Here is an 18,317-nt window from a genome sequence, read left to right on the forward strand (position 1 = left end):
AGGTGGGGGGTGGGGGGGGTCTCAGTGCAGGGGTGGGGCCCATGGGAACAGTGGGAGCTCACACTGCCAGCCTGCCTGGAATTCCCTAGAAGGCATGGCTCTGAACCTCGGACCCTGTGAGTCCCACGGCGGCAGGGAAGAAACAGCAAAAGCTGCATTTCCAAACTTCTCTTCGGAATGTTCTATAATAACTGGTTGTGAGAGCTCAGGACGCTCCACTGTTCTGGGTTTTATTTTCATGTAAAAATCATTTCCAAAATGCTTCTCAGTGCTTCACCATTGCTTGCTGGGTGATCCCACCGAGTCACGCAATCTCCGGGTGCCTCATCCGTGCAACCAGGATGCAAGTATTTCGACGTCTCTCCCTACCAACCCAGGACGTGCCGTGACGACATTAATGTTTTTAAAAATCCATACAAAAATAAAATAAAATTAAATTAAAAATCCATACATATGTCGAGTGTCCTAGGTTTCTTATCTCTAAACAAACATATTAATGCTAGAAGTTGTTCGTCACCACTGAGCCAGCTCTTCTTCTGGATTTTTAAGAATGCTTAACAACGACAAAAATCGGGATAGATACTTCCAACGCTTATTTCCCAGTAATTATCTTAAATTTGTAGAAGAGGAAAGGAGGAGGTTCCGAACGTTTATCGTTTGTCTCTGACCTGGTGGAGCAGCTCCTCCTTCACTTTGCGTGGTTACTGGTATTGCTTGAGTCATCACGTTGTGCTCCGATTGCCCGATTGCCCGCAGCCTGGGGCGTGGTGGCCGGCTGGGGCGAGGGCCCTGGACTTGGTTGGATGACAACCGGGATGACAAATGTGCGGCACTCCAGGGGAGACATTCCGAGAATTCCCTCTCGGCAAAATGCTTTTAAGACTTGGCTCTGTGCCCTGGGCAGTGGGGTCCGTGGGGACATTTGAGCATCTCCTTGGCAACGATCACAGGGCGTTTGTCATTTCCACAATAGGTGAGCTCCCGGCTGGTTTCCTGTCCCCGTTGCGGGGCCGGGTGCCCCCCCCCCAGCAGGAGTGACGCTGAGGGGCGGCCAGCCCTGGGGGTGGGGCCGTGCCACATGCCTCCCTGTGGCGCGGGTCGGGCACCTGGCAGGCTGGGTGCCAGCAGGTGCTCGGCGGCGGGAGGGCCTCACTTCGTCTTCAGGGCACCACACAGAGGATGGCATCACCCCGTTTTCAGAGTGAGGGGCCTGAGTTCAGAGGCTGAGTCACGTGTCCGAGGCCACACAGGAAGGAAGTGGCAGGGCCAGAGTCTGACCCCAGGGGGCATCGGCCCCAAAGCCCGTGTTGTTTCCACCACCTCTTATAAAGCAAACAAATTCCCCTCAAAAGAGAAAACCGTTAGAGGCTGGAAAGGAAGGGGTCCCGTTTCTCAAGTGCGTGGGCAAAGATCTGTCCCAAGAAGATGAATTGCCTTTTGTGTTCTGCGGCCCGGGAGACGCGGACTCTTTCAGACCCACAGGGGGAGGAAGTTCACTCAGGGTTCACTCGAGGAACTTCTGTGGAGCCTCTGCTCCATCCCAGGCCCTTTCTGGGGCAGACATGGGGTCCTGTCCCAGTGGCTGCTGCAGTGGCCGGGGAATCAGATCACCGTCCCGCAGACGCCCGCCAAGGAGGGCCCAAGGGGCCATCTCCATCCCCCCAGCCCCAAGCTCCAGGCTCCCCACCTCCCAACCAACCTGTCAGCAGGATGTGCCCTCGAATCCCACCTGGTGATGGCCCGTCCAGGGCCCTGAGTCATGCCGCCATGCAGGGAGGGGAGGCCTTGGGTCTGAGGCAGGGCTTGGCAGCCTGCTGGGGACCAGCCAGCCTGCCAGGAGCCTGGCCTGGGCCACCCTAATGATGCCGTCCTGCAGCACCGCGCCCACGCCGGGCAGATGGAGGAAGCCGCCCCGGATGGCAGGCTCCATCCCGGCCAGGTGGTTCGGGGAAGCCTCCTGCGTGGCTGCCCAAAAGGGAGGTGATAGGGCAATTCTGCTGGCACCCAAGGCTGGCACCTAACTTCGGAATGAAATAGCTAACCTTGTATTTTTCTTTTTCCTATTCTCTATGCTGAAGAGGTCCTTCCAAGGAGGCAGGTGCCTAAAATGCATGTTCTCCTTCACTCAGAAGGATGCTGGTAGCACACCTGTCCCCTGACAGGTGAGATCATGCTGTTGGAGAGTCAGATAGGTCTGCCCTACAGATGCCCGCTTCGAGGGGTTCCTCGGGGCGGTGGGGGCCCTGCAAGAGGGCCAGCTGGGGAGGCAGAGATGAAGGCGCCGGAGACAGATGCCTACCCACGCCCTTGTCGGGACTTTGCTGTGGCCTGCCTGCATCAAAGGCCCCAGCGGGGGAGGGGGGCTGCCATGGGCCCTTCTGGCTGGGCTCCGTCCCCTGGGGCTCACAAAGGGGTGCTGCTCCTAGCTCCTCGCCGAATGTGCTAGATCCACCTCTACAGTCCCATTGATTCCCCTATTCCCAGTGCTGACTTTGGAAGAACATGGGCTTCACCTAGGGGATGGCTCGGCTAGAGAAGGGCGCGCTCACGGCTCAGACGCCCCATGTGGGACTCGGGATGTCTCTTCCTGCGAGTGTAACCAAGTTTTCTCTTTGTGCACTGTGTGTGTGTGTTATGTTTAAGCCTCTCTGGGCATAAGGATAGAATCCAATAAATTTCTAGAGGGATAGTTTGCCTCTTTGAGAGTTAAAGGAAAACACCATCAAAGGGCTTCCCAACCCTCCCCGGGAGCAGCTGTTCGCCTATGACGTCATCCATGTGCTCATGACGGAGGACTGCTGTCCATTTCGGTGGCGCACCAAATAATCCAAGAAGACAAAGTGGATGATTTTGCTGCCCTGGAAAAATACTCAAGTGTGGAAATAGCCAATTCAGTGATTAAAAGAGGAAAACATGAATGACTTCTGCTGGCCCGCCGCCTTACAGTGATTCCCGCCATCAGTAACTCACCAGGGATAATGTGGCCCGAGGATGGCGGGGACAGACCTGGAACCCCCTAGTGTTCCCTGCGGGATCCTTCGTGCCACCCCGGGGCGGGGGGTGGCGGGGGGAGCAGCAAGTCTGCACCAGGAACCTGCAGAATCAGAGAGCAAGTCTTCAGAGGATTGACTGCGATGTCTGACATTTCCGTGGATTCTGACCCAGTCATCGCGGCCCCTCCCACCATAAGTGCCAAGTGTAGCTGTCCCTATGTGCCCCTGGGGCCACCACCCCCGTTCTCTCGGTGCACTGCTTCCTGGACGGGTCCAGCGCCCTCTCAGGGACCTGGGGGGCTGAGCAGGGGAGGGAGGAGCCCTCGGAGCAGGGGGCTGGCACCTGCGGCTACCGTGTCCCAGCTCTGCTTCCCCATCTGGCAATCTGACCCCCACCCCCCCACACCCCGGGTCAGGAGGGCCACAAAGGTGAAGACAGCTCCGGGGAGGGAAGCAGCCTGGCCTGCACCCTGGGAGCTCTTCCCCAGGTGACAGAAAGAAGGTGGCTGATGGGCCCCTGTCCCTGCGGGAGAAAGAGGTCCCGCTTCAGCCCTACATTTTGTGTGTTTAAGCACATACGGATCCCGCCCCGGATGTGCTCCTGATTATTCCTCTAACCTGCTTCTGTGTCGGGTGAGATGGGGGACGAGCGGCCTGGCGACTGTGCGGCCGTCACAGCAGCAGCCAGCCTTTCAGAACGCAGGGCCGGGCTGGACTGGCGACCAGCAGTGGGCCCAGGCTTCCCCGGAGGAGCAGGAAAAAGAAGATCGAGGTGATTTCCGGGGGTGCCTGTGTCCCATTTCTCCAGGGCAGGACTGGGGCAGTGCAGGCTTGGCGATCTTTGTCACCAAGGAGCAGGATGTTAAAGCCCCGGGGCCGCAGGTAAATACCACGCAGGTGGAAATGAGCATCACACAAACCCCCTCCCAGGCGCCGCCGACCTTAAACAGACCCCTTCGAAAGGCGCTGGAAAAAGAAATGTTCCGGGGGGTAGACAAGATGTCAAGGAAGCTGGTCCTCATGTACACTAACGTCTGCATCTGCGCGAGCTCAGAGAGTCCACACAACCCCACCCCCACCCCCCTACACACACACAGAAGCCCCTCTGCAGGGCAGGATCATTCGTTGTTGACTTAACTGCATCATAGAAAACACGGATTCCGAGTGACAATCTCTGGGGCAAGTCGGCAGACAGAGCGCCTGGGTCCTGTCAAAAAGAACAGCACTGCCCCCCCCCCCCGTCGTGTCACCAGGCCAGCGCTGCACCCCTACTAACTGCAGTCCCAATCTCCGCTCCCCCCAAAAAAATGTAGTCATAACCAGCCAGTGAGGAATCTTCCGGTGGCATTAAGGAGATCATCTGTCCCGTGGGTCCTCCTCCCTCCCCCAAAGGAAGAGGAGGCAATCTGCAGGATCAGACCCCAGCTCTTCCCCCCCAGGGAAGGTGACCTTGCCCAAAACAATCCTTTCCTTTGCTAGTAACTTCCTCGTCCCACCCTCCTTCCTGTAAGAACCTTCCCTGCTCTACAGCTCAGAGCTCCCCCGCCCCGGCTGGTTGGGAGGGCTGCCCAGTTCGTGGATCGATGAAGAAAACCAGTTAGATCTTCTAATTTACTCAGTTGAATCTTGTTTTTATTTTTACTTATTCATTTCTTTATTTAAGGTTTTATTTATTTATTCATGGGAGACACAAAGAGAGAGGCAGAGACGCAGGAGAGGGGAGAGCAGGCTCCCTGCGGGAAGCCCGATGCGGGACTCGATCCCGGGACCCCAGGGTCACGCCCTAAGCCGAAGGCAGACGCTCCACCGCTGAGCCCTCCAGGCGCCCCCAAAATCATTTTTTCAAAGACCATTTTCTCTGCCTCTCTGTGTATCTCTCATGAATAAACAAATAACATATTTTTAAATAAATAAATAAATAAATAAATAAATAAATAAATAAATAAATAAATAGTTAATTTTGCCTTAAAATAAATTTGACCTAAGAAGTGATGCAAAATTGAAGGAACAGGACAAAGATGGTCAACGTGAAGTTCCGTGGATGCCAGGGATGAGCTCCGTGCGGGCAATGTGCGGAGGGGCGGACGGATGGGACGGCAGGGTTGTCCTGCACCCACCACCCCCATCAGCTGGCGGCCGCCTCCTGGGGCTCCCCAGCCTGGGGCATCAAGGGATGGGGACAAGGAGGACACAGAACGCACGTCCCCCACCACATCGCCATGAGGATGTCCTCTGGGAGGTCCAGACACCCATGGGGGGTGAGCCGCCTGGGTGTCATCGCCCCATCAAAGCCGCCCACCCTCCCTGACTGCGTGGAGAGCCAGAGTGGGCGAGACACTTCCTGCCAGCAGGTTCCTGAGGCCCAGCGAAGTCCAGTGAGAGCCGGTCGGGGGGCGGGGGCGGGCAGACTGGCTTTACTGCGTGTGATACCTGAGGATGTCCTAGACAGGGGACGTCCAGGAGGCCCTTGGAGGGACCAAGCCTGTGCCCCAGGCCACTGCTCTTATTGGACTGTCCTCGCTACTTGACAAGCTCTGTTCTGGGGAGACGGGGAAGCAGAAGCACGGCAGGAAAGGGGGTGCACACGACCCTGGGAGGTGTCCTCTCCTCCAGCCTGCAGCCTGGCCCGAGACCGCAAGACTCCGCTTCCAGGAAACGTCCAGATCCCTGGAGGCAGCAAGCAGATCGGTGGGGGCCAGTGGCTGGGGCGCAGGTGCAGGGGGGGTAGAGGGCCTTCTTTCTGGGGTGAAGAAAAATGTTCTGGAACAGATGGTGGTGATGGTTGCACAACACTTCTGAGTGGACCAAATGCCACTGGCCACTTTGAAAATGGGGAACGTGGTCAACTTTATGTTAGGTGTGCCTTAGCACAGTTGTTGTTTTTTTTTTTTTAAATAGGAATTGACCAATGGATTTAACCAACACTGGGAAGGGTTCCCCCGGTTTCGTATTCGTGGTGTAGCTTCAGCTTTTAATAAGGTCCAATATAAAGACGATTCATTTGAAGAACGCTCATGGTTTTTTTTGAAAAACACAGGAGGATCCCTGGGTGGCGCAGCGGTTTGGCGCCTGCCTTTGGCCCAGGGCGCGATCCTGGAGACCCGGGATCAAATCCCACATCGGGCTCCCGGTGCATGGAGCCTGCTTCTCCCTCTGCCTGTGTCTCTGCCTCTCTCTCTCTCTCTGTGTGTGACTATCATAAATAAATAAAAATTAAAAAAAAAAAAAAAGAAAAACACAGGAGACTCTGTTATTTCTTTCTTTTGTGTGTGTGTGTGATTTTATATATTTATTTGACAGAGAGACAGAGCACAAGCAGGGGGAGCAGCAGGCAGAGGGAGAGGGAGAAGCAGGGAGCCCGATGCGGGACTCGAACCCAGGACCCCGAGATCGCGACCTGAGCACCCCCCAGGTGCCCCAGACCTTGTTATTTCACAAGGAGGCTCCTGTTATGTGTGTAATACCACCTCCCACGCACACACACTCACAGCCAGGTGGGCTTGAGGAGGACCCTGAGCCGTGACCGCGTCAGGCAACCCCCCGCTGCTCCCAGCTGCCCCTGGACTCAGGAGCTGAACCACTGCCCATCTCAAGGGCCTGCTCGCCGCTGGTCTCCCGTCCGTCCGTGGGTTTCCCAGCATTCTGGTCTGTACTCCTTGGACTTGGCTAAGCTCCCTGAGAAGAAGGGACTCCACCGAGGGCTTTACCTGTTAGCCAAAGCGTTCAGATTATCACGAAAGATAAAATTCAGGTGAGAGCAGACCTTTGCAGATAAAGGGGGTGCCTGGGACCCATGTCGCTTGACCCACACTGTCCCAGAGTCTCAGCGATCACACTGGGCCGACGACCTTCTCGGCACCGTCGCCGGGCAGAGGAGGGGGGTGCATGGCCAGGGGCCGGGGCTGAGAGGACCGCGATCTCCAAAACAAGACCTCCTGCCAGTCCGTTTTAATTTTGATTTCCTTTTCCATTTCGTGTATTCGTATTTCCAGCTTTTCAAGAGGACAGAAGTCAGGGTTTGCTCTCCTTTCTCTCTCTCTCTCTCTCTCTTTTTTTTTTTTTTCCAGCAGCATCTGTTCCAGCGCGGACCCCACGGCTTCCCTGTGCTCGTGCCGCCTCCCGGCCCCGGCCCACCCGAGGCGCACACACCCGAGGCCCACGCCGGGGCGCACCTCCTCGCACGGGGCCGCAGCGGTCCAGAGTCCCAGCGAGCCTGTTCCCTGTTCCTCCCCAACGCACGCAGTAGTGTCACGGAGTCCCTTCCCTGTCCCGCTCCCCGCGAAGTCACTAAGCGTGCCTTCCTCTTCTGCTGTGGCCACGCTCGTGACCCACCTGACGGCCTTGCAGCTCTGACTTTATCCGCAGCTCTGATCATCGGGCTGACGGGTGTCAAGCCCCAGTTGAGGCAGGGAGAGGCGGTGCAGGGGAGCCCGCCGGGGATGGCCCGGGACTCCTGGGCCTTGGTCCTCGAGGCTGGTTCACCAAACGCCCGTGGGGTTGGGAGGTCCGTGCTCGGTGTGCACTTCTTCGTCGGGCCCGTGGGTGCTCCAGGAGAAGGCACGGCGGCAGACTCCTCGTGCTCATCATCGATTCTTTCCCGGGTTATCCATCTGACAACCAGATGAATGAAGCAAACGAGGCCATTGGTACCCCTTCATGCCTTCGTTCCTTCATTCCTGCAGTACCCTGTGGGTCCGCCACCGTCCGCCAGCACCGGGCCCGGGACGCACCCGAGAGCTGCCTGCCGGCCTGGTGTCGGCTGCTGCACACTCCACCTCCTCTCCTTGTGACCTGCTTCTTGCCTCGGCCCCGCCCTGGAGCCCAGCTGTACCCAGGGAGAGCCCCACAGCACTGTGCCTTGATGGTACCAAGGGTACCTGGGTGTCCCTGTCATTTCCAGAAGGCACTGGCACAAACATCTGCAACATGTGCACATCTCAATACAACAGAACACGAATGAATCTGCTCTGGGCCGGAAGATAGACCGTCAACACTTCCTTCTCGGTGTGCTCCTCCTCGGAGGGTCCCCAGCAGCCGGGACGCCCCCCTGCCCGCACCCCGGAGTCCACAGCATAACATGCTCCATGCTGTCCCCCTCTGGCCTGTCCCCTTCCTCCCTGCTTTGCTCCCCCCGGCCCCCACCTGTTCCCTGGAATCCTTCCCCAGAGCAAAATGTCGGGGAGTGAGCTCTTGCTCGCTGGGGAGACCCAGCTAAAGCCTGCAGAGGAGAAAGGAGGGGCTCACAGTCTGGAGGGATGAACAAAGGTAGCCTCAGGCCGTGCGGTGAGTGCCCACGGGGCTATTGCACACGGTGATGGGGGGGCAGGCAAGAGGCAGCTCCCACAGGGCTGCAGGGGCGCCCCGGGACTGGGATGGGAGTGTGAGTGGAGATGGACAGCAAATGGACAAGTGAGGCACATTCAGAGGCCAGGGGACCCGCACCAGCTGTGCTCTTGCCTCTGGCTGGATCCCGCCAGATGTTAGCGGCGTCCCAGTGCACTTGACAGAGATCAGTTTGGAAACGAGGCTGGACCTGCTCAAAAGTGGCCTGTGGAGAGGTCAGTTTTATCCAGGGGGGAGGGGGAATGATCCAAGGGCTGAGCAGGGACAGGGCATCAAGTTCCGGTGTCACCTAGGGGCTCGCAATGCAAAGCGTGGTCCCAGTCCAGTGGCTTTGGTGTGTCTGGTTAGCAACGCAGACTCTCAGCCGCCAGCCAGATCCCTGGAATCAAAGCCTGCGTTTGAATGAAATTCGAGAAGTCCTGTCCTAGGACCTGGGGTGGTGGGGGTGAGGCACCCGGGCAGTGGAAGGGGAGCCGTCTGGGGGATCAGGGGCCCAGGGAGCAGGGGCGGCTGCCAGGTGTCCCCCTGGGTGGGGGTGAGATGCCTCCCGGAATGTGGGCTGTGAGCGGGCTGGGGGAGCAGGCGCGGAGGAGGAGTGTGCTTGGGGCACGCTGCATCTCCCGGCCTCAGCGGATGGGGCCTGGAACTCGGAAAGCACAGACGTCCATTCGCGGCGGATTTTAGGGAACTGGCTGGTCTTGAGTCTTGGCGGTTTTGTCGACTTTTGCAGACCATCCGTTTGATGATCCTGCCTCCAGTGCTGTCAGGACTCCACGTCGACGTTACCAGATGGCCTTACGTCAGCATCTCCGGGTGGGACCCCGAATGTAGCACCCTCTTCCTCCCTGGGTGCTAAATCCCTTGGGAAGGAAGTGATGAGCGAACACTGGCCCCGGGAGCTAAGTGGAGGACAGGGCTGGAGGGTCCTGAGCCCAGGGGGTGGGTTAATGCCGAGCCCCCAGATCAGGAAGGTCCCGGCACCAGGACCCAGGCAGGGCTGCAGGGCAGCCCCGTTTCCTACAGGAAGCTTCTTCTAATAGAGCCACGTGTTCCTTCAAATTTGCCAATCAGACAGCCGCACCCCTTCCTGGAGGCCAGGGGTCACAGAAAGGGGTGGGGGGAGCTGCTTCCCACCACACACCTGTCTCTGCTGGCTCAGCTGGGGACAGGGAGTCCGGGGTCACACCCACAAGCTCTGCGGCACCTTTGTGCTGACCTGGGACCTGAGGCGCTGACCCAGATAATGCCTGGGGGCGGCCTTGTGCTCCCGGACATCACCCCATCCAGCCCTACGGAATGTTTTCACTCTGCAAACAGTCTTTAATGAGGAAATGAGAAACAGGGGCAGGGGGACCTTAGCAGCGGTGAGAGGTGCTCCCTTGAGTGGTCCCAGGGGCGGCCCCAAGCTTCTGGCCCTGCGTGGGGACGGTCCTAGAAGGCCCGCTCTGTCCCCAGCTGCCCAGCTGACCTCGGGCTCCACTGAGCCATCCTTGGGGGGTGGGCGTCTGGGGGGCGTCCGGAGGTCCCTCCCCATCCCCCTCTGCCTCTGCCCTACAGGTAGGGGTGAGCTGCGCCCACGGAGCTCACCTGCCCTGAGCCGAATATGCTCCTCCTCTCTTCTCAAGATCTTTTTTTTTTTTTTCCAAGTACCTTCTGAAAGCCCTAGAGCCAACTTTCCTATTTGAAGAAAAGCAGGGAGTTCTCCAGAATTTCTCCTGGTCGGATGAGGCTACTGGGAAGTGAGTGGAGAATCAGGGGTGGGGGTGGGGGGTGCTGGTTAAACAGCAGGTGTCCGGGGCCCTCCTGGAGAATGACAGCGAGTGGCCCACAGCCCCGTGGCCGCCCCCGGCCTCGCCTGGGAGCTTGTTCCGACAAGAACGCGGAAACCTGCACTTGAACGCGGTGCCCCGGGATGTGCGTTCACGCGAAAGTGGGCGAGCCACTGCCCAACCCCCCCCAGCTGTCCGCGGCCTCGGCCGCGCACTCGAATCCACTGGAGTCAGGGCTCAGCCAGAGAAACTCTGCGGTGGGGCCTCGGGCTTGTAGGTGTTATGTTCACTTTTTTTTTTTTTAGGTTTTTATTTATTCATGAGAGACACACAGAGAGAGGCAGAGACACGGGCAGAGGGAGAAGCAGGCTCCCAGTGGGGAACCCGACGCGGGACTCGATCCCAGGACCCCAGGATCACGCCCTGAGCCTAAAGCAGATGCTCAACCCCTGGACCACCCAGGCGTCCCCATATTCACTTTTTGAACATTCGCTACGTCTGACATAAAGAAAAGTGCCTGTGTCACGTGCTCAGATCAGTGAGTTTCCACCAGCGGGCTACACCCGTGGGACCCAGATCAAGAATCAAGAGGTGACCTGTAGATGACCTTGGGGTCACTACCCCCCCAACAGATACAGCCAGGTAATGACGTCTAGCGCGTAGCTTCAGGTCGTGCGGTCTGCTATCTTCTGTGTCCCTCCCTGTTGACACTGAGGTGTGCAGCTGGGGCTGCTGTGTCCTCGGGGCCATGCACGCTCCTTTGTGGGAACACGTCACGCTTTCCCTCCTGCTGCCCAGGGGCATCGGGTGGCTTCCGGGTTGGGCCTATTATACACAGAGCACCTGTGTTTGTTCACGGTTCCCACGATTTTGATGTAGAGCCAGGTGTGACGGCCACTGACCCGGGTGATGCCTCGTCCCCCCTGGCCTCCTGGCCCTGAGAGGCCACCCCAGCTGTCCGGAAGGAGCGCGCACCTTTGCGATGACGCGGCCTGCCCCATTCCCACCAGCAGCACCTTCAGAGCCCATTGAGTCACGGCTGGCAGCTGTCCTTTTTTTGTTTGCTTCATCTTTGTGTACAGCTGCCTCAGGATGACAAACGGCCACTTCTAGAAGCTTCTGTGTTCTTCCAGGACAGCAGGCTCCATGATGTCCTTTAAAGTCCAACCTTGGGATCCCTGGGTGGCGCAGCGGTTTGGCGCCTGCCTTTGGCCCAGGGCACGATCCTGGAGACCCTGGATCGAATCCCACGTCGGGCTCCCGGTGCATGGAGCCTGCTTCTCCCTCTGCCTGTGTCTCTGCCTCTCTCTCTCATTCTGTGTGACTATCATAAATACATTAAAAAAAAAATTTAAAAAAAAAATAATAAAGTCCAACCTTATTTCCTTTCAGTTGAAGGCTCTGATGAACACCCGTGCGTCTTCAAGCATCTGGCGAGAGAAAAGGTGGCAGGGGGACTTCCTTCCGCTCCTGGCTCCTGGCAGGTGGATGGTTCAGAAAGGAGGTTAGGCCAAGGACGGGAGTGAGAGGGGGAGTCACTGGTCAGGGGCCCAGAATTTAAGAGGATACCAAATACTCTGCAATCAAGACAAATACAATTTTATTTATTTAATATTTTTTTAAGATTTTTTATTTTATTTATTCATAGAGACAGAGAGAGAGAGAGAGAGGCAGAGACACAGGCAGAGGGAGAAGCAGGCTCCATGCAGGGAGCCCGACGTGGGACTCGATCCCAGGTCTCCAGGATCATGTCCTGGACTGCAGGCGGCGCTAAACCGCTGAGCCACCGGGGCTGCCCAACAAATACAATTTTAAAGATCTAAATCAATGCAAAAAATCCTTAATGAAAAAAACATCAACCTGTTTAAGATTTTATTTATTTGTTCATGAGAGACTGGGGAGGCAGAAACACAGGCAGAGGGAGAAGCAGGCTCCCTGCAGGGACCTGATACGGGACTCGATCCCAGGACCCCGGGGTCACGTCCTGAGCCGAAGGCAGATGCTCAACCACTGAGCCACCCAGGTGCCCCTGACAAACACAATTTTAATGCGATATTTTAAAGATCTAAATTAATGCAAAAAACCCTTCAGGTTTAAATGCTTAAAAATCAACATTTTTAAATAAAGACCCATGTAAGCTAAACCGTATTGGACCATGAACCAAAACTGAAACAAAAACAAAATCAAAAAACCCTCCAAAACCTCTCGAAAAACATTGAGACCCTGTATACATGTTCTTATGTATTTTTTTTAATGGTTTGGATTTTTTCCAGGCCGTTAAAGTAACTGAAAAATATTCAAGAATGGAAGAGTTAAGTGTATACAACTCGTAACATTATTTTGAGTTTAAATCTTCACTAATACCATCAACAGAATTTATTAGACTTTTCCTTTCCAGGCTTTAATGGAAACGAACGCATCATTGGCACTTTCAAGATCTACTTCTTTGCTTCTCCTATTTTCAGTTCCGACAGCCGCTGTGTCTGACCATTTCTTTTGACCAAGTGGTGATTGCAAATCATTTTAAATTAAGGCCAAATATTTCCTTCAGTATTCAGTAACATTAGGCATCAGGTATTTTAATGACATTAAAATCATCTAAAACTGTCACTTGGGAGCACCTGGGTGGCTCCGTCCGTGAAGCACCTGCCTTTGGCTCAGGTCATGAGCCCGGGGTCCTGGGATCGAGTCCTGCATCGGGCTCCCTGCTCGGCGGGGCGTCTGCTTCTCCCTCTCCCTCTGCCCTTCCCCCTCGCTCCTGCTCTCTCTGTCAAATAAATAAAATATTTAAAGAAAAAAAATAAAAAAATGAAGTCACTTGATCAAGGGAAATTATTACACGGGGCAACTCTCACATTGAATATTTCCTTGCTATCAAATATTAATATTAAGTAGTTATTAGACATTTAGTGTTTTCATGACATTAAATTATTTAAGAAGTGTCGCTTCATTGCCTGGGGTCCGATGTCTCGAGGACTCCCACGTTTTGCCGGGTGTTTTAGGGGCGAAGGTCCCTACTACACCATCGGGGCTGGAGTGGGAAACCTCCGCGTCTTTGAGTTTTTCCTTTGTGTTTTCAATCTCCCAGTTTCTCTTGGCGCTGACTCTGTGTAATTTCTTTCTGACGGGCCCGCTAGCTCCTTAATTCTGTTCGGTCACATGAGCCCTGTTCTTTGACCCGCTGGCTGGCTCCGCTCGGGCGGCTGTAACAAAATGCCACAGGCTGGGTGGCTCATACGCGGCAGACGTTCACTCCTCGCCCTTCCGGAGGCTGGGTGTCCAGGATCGCGGCGGCGGCAGAAGCGTGGCCTGGTTCGCACATGGCTGAGGCCTCTTTTGTGGGGTCCCTGACCCCAGTTCCTGAGGGCCCCACTCCCGACCTACTCGCCTTCCCAAGTCTCCACCTCCAAACATATCACAACAGGGATCAGATCTCAACACGAGGATTTGGGGGAGGACACATATACTCAGTCCCTGGCGCCCGCCGTGCACTGAGTTCATTTCAAATCATTCATTTTTTTTTAAAGATTTTATTTATTTATTGATGAGAGACACACAGGGAGAGGCAGAGACACAGGCAGAGGGAAAAGCAGGCTCCACGCGGGGAGCCCGATGCAGGACTCGATCCCAGGACTTGGGATCACACTCTGGGCCAAAGGCAGATGCTCAGCTGCTGAGCCACCCAGGTGTCCCTCAAATCATTCATTCTTTTCCAGAAGTTCCAACTGTCTCTTTCTCAGATCTGCTTGTGCATTCATTCCTCATTAGGTCGAGTTATTCCTCATCTTATTATTTCACCTTTTATTTATTTAACTATTGCATAAACATCTACCGTGCACCTGCACGCAACAGCTGTGACACCTGCCGCTTCCGGGGTCTTGCTCTTTGCTGGCTGTCTCTGCCATGCTCACGCGTCCGGCTGCCTCTTGGCACGGTGCCTGTGACCTCTGGCTTGATCTGCTAGAATCACGAACGCCGGAATTTGGGGTGATGGGTCTGATTCAGTTGTGAGCCGACGGTGACGTGGACTTGAAATGGTGGCCCCCGAGGCCACCCCAAGTCTTGGTGATTTACTGGGACTCGCGGGACTCGGGATATGGTCGTACGCATGGGTAGGATTCATCGTGGTGAAGGGACACGAAGCAAAGTCACCTCAGGACAAAGGGTGCATGCGGTGCAATGTGGAGGAGGCCAGGACGACGCCTCCAGGAGCGCCCCCCGCGGAGTCACACGGGTGTGCTAGGTCCTGCAGCGCCAATCTGCGACCACACGTGCGCTGCTGGCTACCAGGGAAGCTCACCAGGTCCCTGGCGCCTTACCGGGGGCTCTTACGGGCCTGGTCATGTGAGCACCTGCTGCCTGGCCTGCCTCAAAACCCCAGAGTCCCAGGAGGAGGGCAGGTGTTGAGTATAAACCCCATTGTCTGTCCACGCAGCTTGGAATGGTGAGAACTCTCCCGAGGTCCATGTTCCCAGACTCCAGCCAAGGGCCGGCCTTGCCCACTTTCCAGGGCCGGCGGTCTTGTTTGGAGAATACTTGTCCGCACGCCCCGCCAGCCCGTCACTGCCCTCGTGATGGACCCGCTCCTGGACGGGAGGCTGGGAGCGTCCACTCTCAGGCAACCCGATCCTCACCCAGCTTCTCGGAGGTGGGCTGGGAAGGGGCCTTGGAAAATCCTCCTCCTCCTCGTGGGTCCGGGAAGTGGCCAGAAAATGTGTCTTGCCGAGATTCCAACGCCTCCCAAGTGGGAAGCTCCCCAGAGCACCTAATCCATCATGTGTCAGAGATAAAAAATACTTTGCCTTTGTTTTCAAAAATCATGTTTAAAAATTCCAATAAGAATTCCTAAGTTTAGGGACGCCTGGGTGGCTCAGCGGTTTAGAGCCTGCCTTCGGCCCAGGGCGTGATCCTGGGGTCCCCGGATCGAGTCCCACGTCGGGCTCCCTGCCTTGAGCCTGCTTCTCCCTCTGGCCATGTCTCTGCTTCTCTCTGTGTCTCTCATGAATAAATAAATAAATCTTAAACAAAAAAAAAAAAGAATTCCTAAGTTTGGTTATCAGGCTAAATATAAACACAAATGCCTGGAGGTGGTCACCCACTGAATAATATGCCCATGGAAACCCTGCAAACCCCTTTGCATTTCTCCCCTTGGGGACCTGCTCTCCCAGCTGGCCTCCCACAGTGGCTCGTGTTGTTTGTTCCTTTAACCAGGGCGGACTCTCCCATTAGCCACAAGGTTTAGGGCTCAAGGTACTTTCAGGGAACTGCAAAAATGTTTTTTTTAGGGACCGTGAGAAGAAAAAGGTTTCCAAGTTGTGTGAATGGTAAGACTGTTCCCGAGCTCTGGTAACCTTCAACTGGAACTCTTTGGATCAATCAAAATAAGTTTCCCGGGAAAGAGCTTCAGCCCCTGCGCCGTGCAAGGCTGTTCCTTAGCGGTAGGCTATGGTCATTTCCAACTGTTCAGTCTGACGAATCAGGAAATGCTTCCTGGATGTTTCTAGAATTACGTAGGTAGACAGGGGGCTAGAAGCAGAGTCCAGGCCTTCTCACAGACCCAACAGCACTTGATATAAATTAATTTTAAGATCTTATTTATTTATTCAGGAGAGAGGCAGAGACATAGGCGGAGGGAGAAGCAGGCTCCCTGCAGTGAGCCCAGTGTGGGACTCGATCCCGGGACCCCAGGATCATAACCTGAGCCAAAGGGCAAATGCTCAGCCACTGAGTCACCCAGGTGCCCCCTTGATAAAAATTATTTTGCGTGAAAGCACTAGTAAGGTATCTTGCACTTTGTTCCTTTCATTTACTGAGGAATCAGACAAATCTCAAACATTACATACTATTCAATAATCTATCTTTGGTCTTTGCTTTTGGGAACAGCACTGGTTCTTAATAAGCTCCATGATGTCAGATTAGAGATCTAACTTGAGTGCCTCTGAAAATCTCCTTTTTGTCACTGAGATCATTAGGACCAAATCTCTGCTTTTCCTACACACAAAATTTCTATTTCTAGTGGTACAAATTAAGGTTTCTTCCTGACTTTCCAAAGTCTTTATCACATGACAGAGAAAAGTAGGTCAAGTGTGTCTGCCATTTTCACTACATATCACATTTGCCATCAAAAACATTGCGAATCAAAAGGGATGGTTCTTAGAGCGCCTGGGTGGTTCAGTGTGTTAAGGTCTGCTTTTGGCTAGGGTCATGATCCCAGGGTCGTGGGATCGAGCCCCATGTCAGGCTCTCTGCTCAGGGGGAGTCTGATTCTCCCTCTGGACCTCCCCTGCTCATGCTCTCATGCTCTCTCTCTCAAATAATTTTTTTTCTTTTCTTTTCTTTTTTTTTTAAGGGATGGCTCTTCCTTCAGCCTCTTCCTATGGAGTACATCCTTGTTACCCAGGCCATCAGGAGACCTGGACAAAGCAAAGGGCTGTCTCACAGCAGCTTGTGACTCGTGATCAGATTATAACATTCACATCATGGGTTGTGGCTGTAAGTGCATAAAACAGACAGAGGTAGATTTGCTTAAAGCTAATGAAGCTCAGATTATGGGGCCCCTCACTTTACAGGCTACTTCCACGCCATGATAATTACTACGGCAAATTCTATATAAAAACCTGACCACACATCTACTGAGCATGAGAGAGGGACAGGTCTATTTCTTTCCACTCTGACATTCTGTCCACCATTATTTCTTTCACAATAGTTGGTATTGAGGTGAAACCTGGGCTTTTGGGACCTGACAAAGGCTGAGTTGAGGAGGGGATACATTTGGTTTTCATTTAGTGAGATCTGTTATGTGATTTTTTTGGTCAGGTTTGAGAAAGTCTCGAGTTCTTTCATGCTCAGAATTTGGAAAAAAATTGCTCAGGGGCAAGTTTTTGGTGTACATACATGGACACCCAGTGCTAGATGCTTTAGGACATGTTAGCAAAACTGTCGATAATAAAATAATGAACTTCAGTTCCACTTCTGACCAAGGTGGAGTAGAGTGGCTGGATTTATTGTCCTACTTGAAACAACTAAACTCCAGACAAAATACATGAGAGAATGATTTTGAAAACATTGCATGTCAGACAACAAAGAATGGTGATGAGAAAGATGATGAGAAAGAACTGAAGCAATCAGGTAGTCCCCTCACTGAGAAGCTAGAGCTGGGAATCCAAGGAAGACAGTGGCCAGGGCTCTGAGAGAAGAGTATCTGAAAGGAAAGAGCTGCAGAGAGAGAGGCCTCTTGACTCCTTGGTCAAGTAGTGATGAACACACATATGTGAAAGAACTTCCTGGGGCTGAGAGAAGGACCACCTGAAAGGACTGCAGGGAGGAATCCCTGGAGCTCACACAGTGCTTGAAATAATCCATGGGACACTGGGGAGAAGGCATGTGTTTGCCTCAGTAGTGGGGCAAAGTTAGCCCTCTATTAAATGCTGTTCTAATCCAACCTAACAGAGTTTAAAAGCAAAACCTAAAAGGATAGGACTGTTTCCAAGTAAGTTAATTATGTCCCCTAAACAAAGCTCGAGAACAGTTATAGGAATACAAAAATACCCATCACCCAACAAGTTAAAATCCACAATGCCTGCCATCCAAAAAAAAATTACCAGATATGCCAAGAAGCAAGAAAACATTACCCAGAGTCAGGAGGAAGAGAAACAAATTTAAGCCAACCCAGAAATGGAACACATGATAGAATTAGTATATAAGGACATTAAAAAAAGTTGTCATAACTGTATTCCATATGTTCAAGGAGTTAGAGGAAAGATGGAACATGTTAACTATAGACATGGAAGATATAAAGGAGACCCAAATCAAACTTCTAGGGATGAAAACTACATCAGCTGGTTAATTGTAGATTAGACTTTGCAGAAACAAAGGTTAGTCAATTAGAAGCATAGCAAGAGAAAATATCCAAAATGAAACACAGAGCAGTGGGGAAAACGGAAAGAATTCCGTAAAACAAGTGATTTATGGGACAATTTCAAATGGCCCTAATAAATGTGTGATTGGAGACCATGTAGGAGAGGAAAGAGAGGGTAGGAAAGAAAAAAAATTGAGGAAATAATGGCTGAAAAATTCCAAACCTGATAAAAGTTATAAAATTCAAACATCCAAGAAACTAAATCAACTCAAGTGTGTTTGAGCACACACAAACCCCCCAAAAATTACACCATGGTACATCCTAATCAGATTGTATAAAACTGGTAATAAGGAG

The 18,317-nt window shown here is 53.6% G+C and overlaps 1 protein-coding gene across 1 annotated transcript in view; it reads right to left on the reverse strand.

Annotated features, from left to right (window-relative positions):
* The window catches only part of C2CD2 (C2 calcium dependent domain containing 2), a 62,720-nt gene extending 60,790 nt beyond the window's left edge, over positions 1–1,930 (reverse strand). Inside the window, exon 1 of the mRNA XM_055313373.1 lies at positions 1,827–1,930. Coding sequence (XP_055169348.1) covers positions 1,827–1,930 — 104 coding nt within the window. The remainder of the gene's footprint in view (positions 1–1,826) is intronic.
* Positions 1,931–18,317: the final 16,387 nt, after the last annotated feature.

This window comes from Nyctereutes procyonoides, unplaced genomic scaffold (genome assembly GCF_905146905.1).
Source record: "Nyctereutes procyonoides isolate TBG_1078 unplaced genomic scaffold, NYPRO_anot_genome, whole genome shotgun sequence".
Classification (NCBI taxonomy): Eukaryota; Metazoa; Chordata; class Mammalia; order Carnivora; family Canidae; genus Nyctereutes; species Nyctereutes procyonoides.